The sequence below is a fragment of the Aspergillus brunneoviolaceus genome (genome assembly GCF_003184695.1).
Source record: "Aspergillus brunneoviolaceus CBS 621.78 unplaced genomic scaffold BO95scaffold_76, whole genome shotgun sequence".
Lineage (NCBI taxonomy): Eukaryota > Fungi > Ascomycota > Eurotiomycetes > Eurotiales > Aspergillaceae > Aspergillus > Aspergillus brunneoviolaceus.
Genome location: NW_020290806.1, coordinates 34,112 through 47,889, shown reverse-complemented (window position 1 = coordinate 47,889; position 13,778 = coordinate 34,112). Strand labels below are relative to the sequence as shown.

General features: G+C 52.8%; 7 protein-coding genes across 7 annotated transcripts; 3 read left to right on the top strand and 4 right to left on the bottom strand.

The window, feature by feature from the left end:
- Window positions 1-62: 62 nt before the first annotated feature.
- On the bottom strand, window positions 63-1,662 carry mvd1 (diphosphomevalonate decarboxylase MVD1). Its single transcript, XM_025587460.1, has one exon. It carries the CDS (start codon window positions 1,558-1,560, stop codon window positions 328-330), a length of 1,233 nt encoding a protein of 410 aa, XP_025438128.1. The 5' UTR covers window positions 1,561-1,662; the 3' UTR covers window positions 63-327.
- A 215-nt stretch (window positions 1,663-1,877) lies between these two features.
- Window positions 1,878-3,068, top strand: BO95DRAFT_260766 (cytochrome c1 heme lyase CYT2). Its single transcript, XM_025581503.1, has one exon. It carries the CDS (start codon window positions 2,006-2,008, stop codon window positions 2,879-2,881), a length of 876 nt encoding a protein of 291 aa, XP_025438127.1. The 5' UTR covers window positions 1,878-2,005; the 3' UTR covers window positions 2,882-3,068.
- Window positions 2,946-4,315, bottom strand: BO95DRAFT_446756 (SNAP receptor PEP12). Its single transcript, XM_025587459.1, has 2 exons — window positions 3,859-4,315; window positions 2,946-3,774 (listed from the first exon to the last, which is right to left on the bottom strand). The coding sequence occupies exons 1-2, from the start codon at window positions 4,153-4,155 to the stop codon at window positions 3,256-3,258; spliced, it is 816 nt and encodes a 271-aa protein (XP_025438126.1). The 5' UTR covers window positions 4,156-4,315; the 3' UTR covers window positions 2,946-3,255.
- A 244-nt stretch (window positions 4,316-4,559) lies between these two features.
- On the top strand, window positions 4,560-7,145 carry BO95DRAFT_397867 (nucleoporin NDC1). Its single transcript, XM_025583791.1, has 3 exons — window positions 4,560-4,836; window positions 4,916-5,183; window positions 5,254-7,145. Exons 1-3 carry the CDS (start codon window positions 4,704-4,706, stop codon window positions 6,833-6,835), a joined length of 1,983 nt encoding a protein of 660 aa, XP_025438125.1. The 5' UTR covers window positions 4,560-4,703; the 3' UTR covers window positions 6,836-7,145.
- Window positions 7,146-7,349: 204 nt separating this feature from the next.
- BO95DRAFT_456432 (AAA-ATPase Vps4-associated 1 family protein) lies at window positions 7,350-8,176 on the top strand (the record flags this gene model as incomplete). Its single annotated transcript, XM_025588402.1, has 4 exons — window positions 7,350-7,466; window positions 7,561-7,824; window positions 7,921-7,997; window positions 8,062-8,176. The coding sequence occupies 4 exons, from the start codon at window positions 7,350-7,352 to the stop codon at window positions 8,174-8,176; spliced, it is 573 nt and encodes a 190-aa protein (XP_025438124.1).
- A 1,308-nt stretch (window positions 8,177-9,484) lies between these two features.
- BO95DRAFT_260731 (uncharacterized protein) lies at window positions 9,485-9,938 on the bottom strand. Its single transcript, XM_025581502.1, has one exon. It carries the CDS (start codon window positions 9,896-9,898, stop codon window positions 9,668-9,670), a length of 231 nt encoding a protein of 76 aa, XP_025438123.1. The 5' UTR covers window positions 9,899-9,938; the 3' UTR covers window positions 9,485-9,667.
- Window positions 9,939-12,141: 2,203 nt separating this feature from the next.
- Window positions 12,142-13,309, bottom strand: dspC (dual specificity phosphatase YVH1; the record flags this gene model as incomplete). The annotated part of the gene is made up of 3 exons (XM_025583011.1): window positions 12,142-12,577; window positions 12,669-13,019; window positions 13,089-13,309. Coding segments are annotated over 3 exons (1,008 nt in total), but the record flags the coding sequence as incomplete, so codon positions are not given.
- Window positions 13,310-13,778: the final 469 nt, after the last annotated feature.

The following is a 13,778-nucleotide window of genomic DNA, read 5'->3' as shown; positions in this document are numbered from 1 at the left end:
GGTCAGGCATGTCAATCGGAAACCTGTTTGGCTGACTGGCTGTCTTTATTTCTTTCTTGCCTGGCTATGGATTTGGAAAAGGTTACAAAAAAGCATAGATTCTTTGGGCCGTTGGTGAGCCATTCAATTTCAAATGTTAAATGATTATTAATGTTGTAATATGCTTCGTACGATAAACGAGAATATATGCTCTCTGGATATAGAATTCAATCCCTCCACTAGAAACAAACAAAGGAGGGACCGGTCTGGGTATCTTTTCATCTCAAGGCAATCCGCGGTGTGAATAAGTTGATGCCCGCGGAGCTTCAATTTTGGCTTGAGAGCGCCTTAGTGAGAGAGCACATCGCCCTTCTCGCTGACCAGGTGATCGGTCACGCTGACGGGCCCCTCGCCGACGCCGGTAAGGATGACGCGGCTGACGCCGTCCTCGAGCACTTCCACGGCCCTGGAGTCCACCTTGTCCAGGGCAACACCGGGGGCGCTGAGATCCTTCATGGGCTCGTAGAAGGGGCCTTCCCAGCCATCGGCCTTGGTACCGAGAATGGCCTTGATCGTACCAGCCACGAGCTCGGTCTCCTTCTCGAGGTAGTAGATAACAGCGTTCGGGCCCGCATCGAAGGTGTAGGCACAGACCGTGCGGCCGACGGCCCGGTTGATGTCGTGGACGAGACGCACAGCGGCCCGCGAGACATCGTTCATGTAGAAGATCGGAGGCCAGGAGTCCAGGCAAGTGGCGTGGAACCCGTTGGAGTCCCGCATGGTGATCTCGGCAAAGGCGGGGAAGTCCCGGTTCTGGATGGCGGTCTCGATCGCCGCCATACGCTCGGGGACGACGGTGTTCGCCCGCGTAGCGAACAGGTTCGACGTCGCGACGGTCGTCTGCATCCCCTCGGTGCTGGGGACATCCTTCTTCTCGGCGCTGACGACAAGCACGATGGCGCGCATCTCGGGCCAGTGAGCGGCGGGCGCGACTTCCTCCGCCAGACTGTCGCTGCCATCCTCGAGGGTGCCGGCGCGCCAGGCGACGTAGCCGCCCATCAGCGATCGACAGGCGGAGCCGGAGCCCTGGCGGGCAATGCGACTGAGGTCCCGGGGAGATTGTGCGAGCTGGTAGAGGTCGGCCACGGCGCGGACAAGGGCGGCGAACCCAGCAGCCGAGCTGGCGAGTCCGGCAGCGGTGGGGAAGTTGTTCTCGGAGACGATGCGGAGAGGGAGGGCAGAGAGCTTCGGAAGAGAGGAGTCGGCAGCTTCGACCTCCTTGCGGTGAGCGCGCAGGCTGGAGAGACAGGCAAGGGTACGCTTGGATGACTGGATATCCTGGGGCTTGCCGTTGAGGATCAGCTCGTCTTGGGCGGGGTAGATGGCCGAGCAGGAGGCGGTGGTAAGGGTGCGCAATGAGCGTTGGGAGAGGGTGACGGAGAGAGAGGAGTTGGTAGGCAAGTTGAGAACGGCATCACGCTTGCCCCAGTATCTGGCAGAGTTCTTGTCAATTTTCCGGGGTTCCTCAATGTGGTTCGTGAGGGACCGCGCAATAGGGGTTGGGACGCATAGAAGCAACATACTTGATGACAGCGATGTTGACGGGGGCCGTCGTGGTGGCCCGGTAGACGGGACTATCAGCGGAAGCAGCCATGATTGATCTTCAGCAAGTTGCTTGAATGGAGGTTTGGTTGGCAGCGTAGAAGCAGCAGACGAATGTTGGTGAAGAAAGAAATGGCCAGCCCAACGAGGGAGGGGAGGGGAATAAATGGATTTCCCAGTTGGGCAAAGAGAGGGGTTGTTTTGATGACCCGGGACTCAAGGCGGTGAGCGGCCATTTTTTCTCCGCCTGTTCGGCGTTGTCCGCTTCCCGAACTAGTTCGAAGTTCATTCCAGTCCTTGATTTCTATCTTCATACTTCTCATTCGCCAGACGCTTTCAGCACGGTGAAACCCCATCACCGACCCTTTCAGATCTTGATCTCCATTTATCCCATCTTACTATATAGATACCTTACCTTATACTCATGGGTGCTGGTGCCAGTACGCCCTCCCCCGAGCCTGCCACGGCAGCCGGAGTATGCCCTGTTGATCACAAAACTCGCGAGGCATGGCTACAACAACACAAAGCATCCGGGGGAGCTGCCCCCCCTCCTCACCCAATGCCGCCTTCAGAAGACAGTCAATCGAAGGCGAAGATGCAACGTCCACTCTCCACCGATCGTGAAGTAAGCAGCATCCCACGCGCCATCGAACCCCAATCCCAGCCGTCATCTCCCGCATCACCCAACGCTCCGCCATCACCATACTCTTCCCCGAGCGCATCGCACGGCGCGCCATCGAACGATGAGGCTGAGACAGGCCACGACCCCAACACTGGCAATTGGATCTATCCGTCCGAGCGACAGTTCTTCGAGGCGCTGATGCGCAAGGGCAACACACCTTCTTCCACAGAATCGGCTTCTGAACTGGCCACCACTGTCGCGTCCATTATCCCCATTCATAACGCCGTCAACGAGCGCGCATGGCAGCAGATTCTGGAATGGGAGAGTCGAGCTCCCAGCAGTGACCCCGGCAGCAAGAAATGTGGAGGCCCCAAGCTCTACTCATTCCGCGGCCTGGGCGTCGACCCTCAATTCCTGAGCCCTCGGGCGCGAATCAACAACCTCATGGGCTACCAGCTACCATTTGACCGACACGATTGGGTTGTGGAAAGGTGTGGTGGTGAAAGAGTTGAGTACGTTATCGACTTCTACCAAGGCAAGACATCGGGAGGGGCCACCGGCGCTGGTTTGGCCGCCAATGCTGGTCCGGGCAAATTGAGCTTCTACTTGGACGTCCGGCCTAAGATGAACACCTGGGAGGGCTGCCGTATGCGGTTTAGCAAGTTCGCGGGACTGTAGGCAGTCCAACGCAGTTTCCATTATTGATTTACGGTGCACGTGTACAGGCGAACACAAGGAGTTTCGGGTCTCTTGGGTAAATTCATCTCAGTGTACGATCCATGTATAACAGAAGCTATGTATGATATCAAGCATAGAAAGACAGTACGAACGTTGTAGATAGATAAACATCCTCTGCTCCATATACGCCGGTCATTCATTAAGAGAGTCATGAGTGGAGACGACAAAGCGCCTGCAAAATGAGTGCAAACATACGCATACAAACGAAAAGTACATGGGAAGGATATCATCAAAAGAGAGGGAACGCCGCGACCCACCCTGGATCAACCAGCGATGTTGCAGACTATAAGTGAGCGGGCGGGAGCCGGCGAAACTCAACCCAGCACCACGGCAAGGACAATGATCAGCAAGATCACGGCCAGGATGACCAGAAGACAGCAGGCCTTGTTCCGCGCATTCTTCTGGTACCTGCTTGCGCTTCGCAGCTCAACGTTGGCACCGCGAGTGTCGTCTCCGACTCTTTCAACATTCTCACTGATGATATCGAGCTGACCTCCTTGCTCATGGACGATGTGAGCCACATCGCGGAAGAGCTCGTTAAGTTCGCCAACGCTCTGCTCGATATTGCGGATCTCCGCCTCCCGCTCGATGATCAGAGACTCCTGGAAGTCCACTTCGTCTTGGTTCGCCAGTCGAGGTTGTTGTTCAAGAAGCTGCTCTTGCTGCTGCTGGAAGCCATCTTCGGCCGCATGCTCACCGTCTTCCACGGCTGTGCGAGCAGCCACTGCAGACGCTCGCTGTTTCTCCAGGGCACGACGCTGGACGGTTTGGAATTCCTCCAATGTAGCTCGAAATTCGGAAGAGAGCTTCTGCTGGGTCCATTTTTGAGACGGCTAGTGGATACATGTCAGCGACACTCACGTTGGAGGAGACCGAGCCCAGGGATAGCGCGGGCCGCGAGATGGAACTCAACATACATTGACGTCTTCCCACGTAGTTACTTTCTTGATCCCCTCCCCTACATCCTTGAAACCCAAGCGAGTCTGCTCCAGTAGGTTGTGAACCCTTTCACGCACGCGCTCAGTGTCTCGACGCGTACCCAGAAGAGCGATCTGGTCTGATAAGCGAGTGATGTTCGAAGTGAGGGTAAAGAGGCGGTTGGAGAGACTCTCGGTCAAGCGGTCAAACTCAGGGTCATCACGATAGTGTGGATCATCTGCGCGGCGCAGAGTCGTAGGCTGCGACTCTAGTGAATCTAAGCGATCGAAAGACATGACTGGGCGGAAAAAGTGTCCCTGGGTGGGTAGACAGTTGGAAGCTGGAAGGACTGAGAAGTTACTGGGTAGTAGTAGTAGTAGTAGTAATAGTACTAGTAGTGGTAGAGATCAACCTGACTCCGGGCTGATGCAAGCGGGCACATGTACAGTAGTGAGTACACTAGTCTAGGCTCCGTACAGCGCAGGGCATACGTCGGTAGCAGGGGGGAAGCGGGCCCGATGGCGTTGTTGCCTGGTTTTGCAATGGACACCCGGCTTTGCAGGCCGCCATCACCTGACGCACGGACTCGATGTGTTGCCCGGTCACCTGATACGACGGATGTGGCTGGTGTGTTTTGGTGCTTTGTTCGAAAAGCTTCATTTTGTCGTCGCATCCCGCTGCCCGCTTTCCCTCGACTGAGCTCCAATTCAATACGCTTGGAGCTTCAATTATTCCAAGGCGTACTTGCTACCCATTCTGCAGCTACTCTGATCATGCGGTGAACTTGATTCATCCTTCTCTGCCTAGAGATCATCCCATCACACTTTAGATCCCAACCCTCATCATGGCTGCTGCACGGCCTCGCCCTTATCGGCGCATATTGACCTCGGCCCTGCACAGAAGATTTGTGCATGCTTCTGCACTGGCGCTGTTAGTCTGCTACATTGTTGCATTTGCCCTTGGTGAGAAATCATCATGTAAGTACAACCACGCTGGATGGAGCAGCTCGCAAAACGTACTCACGGCGATCGCTAACCACTTGCGACATCCTCCTAGTCTTCTGGTCATGGTTTCCAATTGGAGCATGTGGAATTCGAACAGTTCTACTCTCTCTCTGCAGCCTTGTCATCTTTGTCCTGCGTGTTGGTCAGATGCACCTTGGCGCAAGGACGACAGCCTCGTCAATAAGTACTCTCAAGCAACTTATTCCGTTCGATGCTTTCCAGACCTTCGGATGGTACATGTTCTCAGCCTGGTGGTTCAACGAGATCTACAGATGGTCTTCGCCGCTTAGTGCGCACTTGGAATGGGTGAACCGAGCCAGGTATGTGCTCACCCAAGGCTGAATTACTTTGAGCGTGGTGGAACCTCAGCTAAGAAAAATGTGATGCCAGACCTCATGAACGCGCAAGTCTCAACGAGCGGGCTATATACCTTTACACCTACCACCTCGTGCTAGCAGTCATACAGTCGCTTTTTCACCTGTACGATGATTATGACCGAGTTCCTGTCCCAGTCGCCAAACGGTCTGAGAAGGACAAAGGTGCAGTTCAGTCCACTGCCAAACGCATCCAGGCTGAATTCCTGCCGACCATTGTTGGCGGATTCAAGAGGAGTTTGTTCGTTGCTTTGGCTTGCCCTCTGGCGTACTCCATTCTTCTCCGTCGTTATGCGTGGAGTACCGCTTTGTATTTTGCCAAACTCTTCTGGGATATCCCCAGGTCCGCCGCTCATCCGCCGGGCTTTCTTCCACCAATCACACCGGGAATCATCTTCAGGTCAATGGTCTCAGGAGCGCTTCTGATGCTTTGTTGGCAGAGCGCCAACCTTTTCTTTTCCATATTTTTGAGCAAAGAGCCCCTCAAGCGCGGCCAGCCTTTGACAGCCGATGCTAAAGACCCCAACGGCAGCTTGCTTACCGGCCTCAAAGCGAAGAAGGAGACGGTTCGAGCCTTTGCATTCTGGGAACTACTTTTGATCAGCCAGCAGTTTCCTGATCGTCGCAAAGCGGTCTTTAATGATATCGACCGCGAAGAAGGGGCAGCCTGGTCTCAGATTTTCGCCGCGACCACAGAAGTGGTCAAGGGTGTCGCGACCCGAGTCAAACCAAATGTCGATGAGAAGGAATATCAAGAGACAAGGGAACAGAAAAAGGCACTTTCCGGTATCGACACTGGCCCTCCAAAGGATGAGCTCGTCCTTCGCACTCTCCCTCGACTCACAGACCCGCTAAAGGCGCCAAATGAGGTTGACATCTTCGCCCCCGTCCCCAAGACCGCTTCTCACCAGGAGGCTTGGAATGAGACCATCAAATCATTCGGAAACAACCCCGACTGGACTCCTACCGCCCGTGCCAAGGCTGTTGATGTCCTGGACCGGGCATTATCTGCCGTGCTTAGTCCCGAACAGAAGCAGAAGCTCCTTGCTACTTACAAGGAACTCGTCGAGCGCCTCACCGGTCCCTTGATCACGTGCAAGCCCGAAGACCTGCACCCTCTCATGGCACAAGCCCTTCGCACTCCAATCGGCCGCCATTTCCAACACACTTACGCCCGTCGCTTGTCCGGTATCGTCCTTGGCACACCCCACGCCAATATATGCTCCATTGTTCACTCCATCGACTCTATTACTGGCCTCTCCATCAAGAGTCTCGAAGAGGATTCCTACGGTAAAGTCCAAGCCGATGTTCCTGCCCTCATCCGTCTGTTCACCGAAACCATCCAAACCCTAGAGCCGTTCATCAACGGCGGTCTGGACGCGCACTGGACGGACGTCGATTTCCCACCTTCCAGCAATCCGGAGGCCCAGGCCCAGGCTCGTCGGGTTCCTGATGTGGATCTAGTCCTGACGACGCTCAAACACTCTCTCAAAGACATCCTATCCGCATTCAACAAATATTTCACCGTGATGGACTTAGATGCTAGGGACCTCCGGCTAGCCGAGGAGGCCGCTGGCGTGGTTAATGCGGGTCTGTAAAATAGCATTTCTTTCGCAAACAGTTTTCCACCTGCGGGTCTTCAATGATGGAAGATACTGTGTTGTGATGAATATCCAAGGTAAACTTGGTTCTCCTGTTTTTGACTCATCTGATTTCAGAAGATGAGCTTCCTGGCCGTTTCCTTTTTCTACCCTTTGTCGAATATGCCAAAAAAGGGCTATTGTTTTGTTTGAAAAGTTAAGGCTTAGACCTAGAGTCAGTCCTGACTGTTATGTATGCATTGCTCTGGCGTTAGTTGGGCAGGTAGTTATCAGTGGATCACTGTATTCCAGAATTCGAGAGGGCAACATGTACTGTATACTTTGTCACATGACATCACCAAGAGTGGACTATTTTCTCCGCACCCAAACTATTTCACTTGTCCCTTTCCCCGCGCAAAGCTCCAACTTTTGGGTTTCCATCTACCCCAGCGTGTCCAGGACGCAGTCAACAGCAGAACTCCTTAGACCTTCCGCTTCTTGCTCTGTGTCTTTCCCAATTTTCACAAGAACAATGGCCTCGCCATTTCAAAATACCTATCACCTCCGTCGCGTAGCCGACACCTCTGCTAAATCATGCTACATCTGCTACAAACCCTCGACCTCGGTCCTCATCACTCCCGATAACAAGGTAAGCCATTCCCGGATGTCTACAATGATAATCTGATGAGCTCACGCATGGGTCTCTTGCCGCTGTGCTAACGACTGAACGACTTCCCTCGCAGGATTTCTTCTACATCTGCCCCTCCCACCTCACCGATCGAAACTTCTGCTCCCCTATCATCGATGCAGCCGAGGTTGAAGCGAAAGCGAAGCGCGATGCTATGGCCAAAGAGATCGAGAAGGTGAAGAAGGAGTACGAGGAGCGGCAGGCTAGGAAAGCGAAGAAGAGTGGGGACAAAGACAAGGATAAAGAAAAGGAGAAGGAGAAAGACAAGGACGGAGAGGACAAGGACGATAAGACCGCAGAGAATGAGCGCGATGACAAGGTAGGTATCTCGACTCTCCAAAGTGTGAGATGGAGGAAAAGGATAATGGGCAACTGGGGAGGCTGGGCAGTCTGGCTGATTGGAAATGCGCTGCAGATTGATGCGATCAAAAAATCCGGGGATACCACAACGCCGAGTACGGATATTTCGCCGCGGATCTTTGCTCTGCATAAGTACGGATCTTCGTTCCCTGTTCCCTGTTCAGGTGCCTTGATACTGATCAAAATGGTGGGGCAGGAACTTCTACCAGATGCGGATTGACAGAGTGCGCAACGCTGAAGTCGCGAGGCGCAACCGGCAACGGCTGCAGGACCCCTCGTTCTTTCCATCTGTCCCGTCCGGTGGTATCTGAGTTTGTGTTGAGTAAACGTGCACCTGTCCTTGGGACTGGGTTGATGTTCCTTGAGAAGGTTCATGACAAACAAAGTGTGCGCACGACTCATTCTAGTGAGCCTGGCCGCGCGGTGCTTACTGTTGCGTGTCTTATCATGATGTGTGGCCAGCATAGCCTGGGCTCTTGCGCATTGCCTAAGACAGCTTCGTATTCGTACGAATACGTCTCTTAAAGTGAGACCTCTAGGGTCCTGGCGCCAGAGGCCAGGGGTTCATTGCCCAGTTCATGAAGGGAGTTTTCGATGCAGGTCTCGGTCATCATTCAAGACATTCGTTAGGAAGCAAGACAAAATCCGCGGATAGCACAGCCCTGGGCTCATTTCCTCCATCAACTCGTCCAGTCAGATTTCCAACGAGACCACCAGATCACTCTTTGTCACGAGTGCAAAGGATGGGAAGCGGGTCCTTGCTCTTGATCTGCCTCATGAACAAGTCAAGACAGATACGGTAATTAACCTCACATGCGATGCATCTGGCCTGCATATACAACGCAACCTGTCGCAAGAAGCTTGGATCGAGCTACGAAGTAGCTACAAGACAACATGGCCACAACTCAGCCTTAGGCGGCTTCTAGAAATAGAAAGCCCATCCTTCCATAAGGCATAAGGCATAAGGCAGGGAACGGCCGCCGTGCCCCCGTCGGCATTTCCTACCCAACACACCACCAGCCAGCCTGACACACAGCGTCACACACATCCCCTCGTACCTTACTAGTACCGAATCACCGATAGAAGTACAGTACAATCGAGTGCAACCTCCTCTGATCCAATGGATGCGACAGGACTTCCCGGTAGCAGAGACTGAAAGAGCGGGGAACTGACCCCATCCAGTGGCAATTAATCTACGGCGTTCGCAAAAATGCCCTCATGTTAATCTAACAATTCTCTCCCGCATGTGCAGACTTCCCAATCATCGGATCCTTTTCCACCAAGCGTCGTCAATCATCCCCTATCCAGGGTTGGTAGGTGATGATATTTGCATAGAGAACGAATTCAATCCGCCCGGAGCCCCTCCCCTCTCCCCTCCCTCTCATCGTCTCTGTGACCAACGGCCTAGCCCACACACGCTGCGGAGACTAATGTAAGAGAGGAGATGATGAGACTCCGTCCCACCGTTCATAGCGCCCCAAGAAGTCGTAAGACGAGATTGTTTGATCCAATCCCCAAAGGAAGCAAAGACCACTTAACCCGGAGATAAAAGTCATATCCGTCCGTCCGTCTGTCTGTCTGTCAGGATGACAGTGGGCAGGCAAAGAAAAAAAAAGCCAAGAGATTTTGTCAAGCAAAGCAGTGGGTCTCCCTGTGAGGCAGTGCTGCTTAGTTTCCTCGCTCTAGTCGCCGGTTGGGTTTAGTGCTGCGGAGTCCGCTCGCTTTCTCCTGCATCTTTTCTTCACTTCCAACCTATGCTTTATGGGACACAGTCAAAGAGGAGGGGGGGGTTTGATAAAGATTCAGCAACGATGACTGTGGTTGCCTGTTCTCGGTGATGACATCATTCTACACCTATACATCAACAATGTCATGTACATATACACTAGAAGCGAAGAACAGATTAGAGTACGGCTAGGTACTTCAAAGATAGGGTTAAAGTGGACGGACGGGCAATGGCTCCCGAGTCCGGGCCCGTTACAGACAAGTCTGAATGGGGAATAGATCCTTAATCCATTCAAAGTACAGTACATCGCCAAGGACCTTGAGGGAATCAAAGACTCACTACCTTAGCCAGCAGTCGCAGTGGCTATCAATGTTTCCGGTGTCTTCTGTGCTGATATTCATGCAAGCTCGATATGGTTCCGTGTTTTCGGATCAAAGCTGCTGCTTCACTCTTGTCACACTCTAATACAATACATCAATTATTGTATAGACACTGAACTATCAAATGGGAACAGTAGCTAAGGAAACGGGGCGCTGACGTCATCCTCCACCTCTTCTGACTATCGAACTTTCTTTCCTTTCGAAAACCGCCAGGATCGGTGGTGTCCACGGTGTATGCCATGGTCTGTCAAATGCTATTGCGTCTAGTGTTGTCTATAGCAAAAGGAGACGAGGATTCTCGATGCGATATCAAAGACGGTGCGTATTCTAGGCGGGAAATGTTGAAGGAAAAGAGAGGAGGGAGGGCTCAGGGCCGCAACCGTTGGTTCCTGAATGACTGACTAACCAGATCCTCGAGTCCTGATCATGCATTGCATATCAAGCGGTACAACTAGTAGCTTCGGTGACCCTGGTGTAGGTATGTACAGAGTACACAGGCTGGATAAAGTATCTGCCTGGTTCCTGTACGGAGGACGGAGTAGTACTCTGGAGATCCAGCCAGGCGGATACCGATGCACAGACACACTTACTCCGTACATATTTGACGGGAGTAACTGTATACGTATATTCTCCGTACACAGTAGAAGAGCTTTAAAGTGATGGAGTTGAGTCTACTTGGATCAAGAACAAAATGTTCTGGACCTTCTAGGACATTCTGTCTCCCACGTTTTTTTTTTCTCCCTTGCCACCCACACGTCGACCAGGTAGGGCGGTGGTCTGCCCTACGTCGTCAAAAAAGGGAAGAGCTGTGGGATGTCGAGGTAGTGGTGATGTTGAGCAAAGTGAAAAATACACATATATTGTAACATACCTTACATACCAGCTCGTACGTTACCGCGTAAAAAACCTGGCAAATCTCGAAGGAAAATAGAAAAAAAAAGAAAAAGGCACCCGCAACCATGGCTAGCGTGCCCCAGTTGCGTAAGAGAGCTTTTGCACAGCCCCCGTGCCGGAGCTAGTGATCCAGCCTAGACCTTACCAGGCCTCACCCCTCTCAACTCTCAACCTGATGGTTCCGACCAACCCCCTTCCCCTTCCCCTTGCCCTTTCCCTCCCCAAATGTAATAATTTCTGGTCTTCTTGGTACAGCATGGTCGCTTCTTTCCCTCATTGTGGAAGCATAGCGAGTCATAGTTCATGTAGCATCAACTAGGGCTCCCTGCGGTCGATTAGTCAGCCCATAGGCGCCAGGAACCTGTGCAACGCCAACTTACTTACTCCGTACTACAACTCTTGCCTGGTGCTTTGTTTCTCCCCGATCGACCACTGGCTGCAGATCATTGGTGGCTGTCCGCTGGGAAGTGGAGGGCCCTTGACTTTGTGGGGCTCGCCTTAATGAGGGTTAGAAGAGTGGGAGAACAGCCTCGTGGGGTTTTTTGTCGCAGGATGTGGGGTGCAAGCCCTGACTCGGTCACCATATGCCTCCTCTCCTTGGTTACATGGAGGATTTGAGGTCATCGCGTTGCGCGGGTTTCAATTGATTGCTCGATGATCGGACGTTATCAGATTAATACGGTTGAAGGGCTTAGGCGCCGCATCGATTGCATACATAACTGTGGTTGGCTGGTAGATAAAAAGCTAGAGAAGGTGAGGTCATCTCGGCGCTAGGACAACTGTCTCATAGCTTCCCCTCTCCCCGCTAAAGGATCGACATCCAGGGTCCTTTCCTTCTTTAAACTCGCGACCTTTCGGCACCAGTATCAATCGAGCCTAGACTTAGGTCTATCATATCGTATGCGTGTGCGTAACCTGCGCATGTCCCTTCCCTTTTGTCTTTCCTGGCCCGCGGTTTTGACCGCGACTAAAGCCTAAATGCCACCTTTTAACCCGCGAATCGCAGCAAGGGACTGTCTGCTTGCCACGTTTGCTTTGTCTTTTGTTCTGCCTTTCAACTAGCCACGCAAGCACCCGCAGGGACTCTCGGACATCCTTGAACTAAACTCGATGTGGCTTTGCTGCTTGCGACTCAACTTCGGTCGACCTTACTACCTCCCCATGCGAGGTCGAAAGTGTCCACCAAGTGGCTGCGATGGCCCCTTGGCATGTCAGCAATACTCGATTCGGTTCTATTGAAGCCTGATTGCTGCCTTGTAGATTCTTGCTGGAAAGCTTAGAGGTTGCCCCGCCCATTGGTCTCGTCAGTGGGACTAGGTCTCATTCCAGGCGGCAGGCGAATGCCAAAGGCTGCCTGGGCTGGGCCCCGGATCGTATTCACTTGCTCGGAGATGTCTACTCGAGCTTTCGCCAGGCCGATGGCGGGCACCACCCATTCACTGCAGCTGCATCGCATACCCTGCCAGGCAAATTTTCCAATGTTGGCGCCGCAAGAGGTGTTGGGACAGGTCAAACGACCAGATAACGGAGCGTCTGCTGACGGCGAACCTAGCGGTGCACCCGAATCACCCGACTCGCTTTCTGGAAAGAGACTTGGACGCATCCAGGTCAATGGATGAAGGAAAACATGTGCACACTCGGTATTCGCGAGCGAAGCGCCTGGTTTCTGGGGTCCATGAGGAACAACAAACGGCGTGGTTGCCAATTTGCGTCTGAATATGAAGTCAGTAAGGTTTCGAAATCAAGAACCATAGCTTGAAGAAAGTCACAAAGGCAAGTAGACGGAAGATAAGGATAACCGACCGGCATTTACGACACTTGATCTCCGTCGTACGACCTGTAGATTCCTGCGGCCTGTGCGGTTGTTCGTCCTCGAATAGGACATTATTCATTTCAGGTGCCCGCCCGCAGGCGACACTTTCTTCGACTTCTCGGCGGTAAAGCCATCTGCTATACAGAGGATGGCTCGTGACACCCTCGGGACAGCCCATCTGATGGTAGAGCGAAAGCTGTTCCATAAAGCCATCGTTGGGTTCACAGAGAGGCCGGCTCTCCCTGATGATGGCAAGTGCTGATTGCGGAGTCAGCGCACTACGCTGCTGATGAAGCATGTAGGCAATGCACACAGTTGCAGAACGGGATTTGCCCATTGCACTAAAGAGCAGTTAGTATCCGAAGGTAGTAATTGGTTCATCGTGGGGGTTTGCAATCACAATGACTTACCAATGCACAAGCACCGCGCCGCCACTGTCCAGTCCCGACTGAATGAACTTGACGGCGGCGGGAAAATGCTCCAGCAGGTTTTCATCATCGACATCGTCAACTTCTATGCAATGACGTTGATAAGGCGCCAGAAGTTCATCTGCTTGCTGGAGTCGTAGCACAGAAACAATGTGCGTGATATTTGCTCGAGTCAAAGCCGCATTGTTCTTGAGTGAGAGGACCCTACAGAGTTGGTCAATAATCGTTCCTTTCCCTTGAGTTGACTCTAGAAGCTAATTCTCTAGTGGCGTGTCGAAAAAGGAAGGTAGAGAGGCAACTGGAAATGAGAGTAGATAGCTGAGAGAAGGAAACTCACCCCCCAACATAGATATTGTGGCCAGGTATCTTGTTCATAGCCATAGTGAGGAAGATGTAGACTACCTATACAATGTTTAATATAGGAAGTACTATCACAAATCAATAAGTGAGAAGCTGAAAAATGATATGATGCTAAGCGTCGGGCCGTGTCGATGCCATGCTACAGGCGGCGAGAGGGCGAAAGGGGTCTTGAGGGCAGAATCTCTGAATCTGGAAAGCGGTCAGAGTCATATGAGGCTAGGGTATAGGGCAAGGGCAAGGGTAGCCGGGGGGGAGCGACGGGGAATTGAACCTGAGGCACGAACCAACCCTCGCCTGTCCCCACCAATGCCG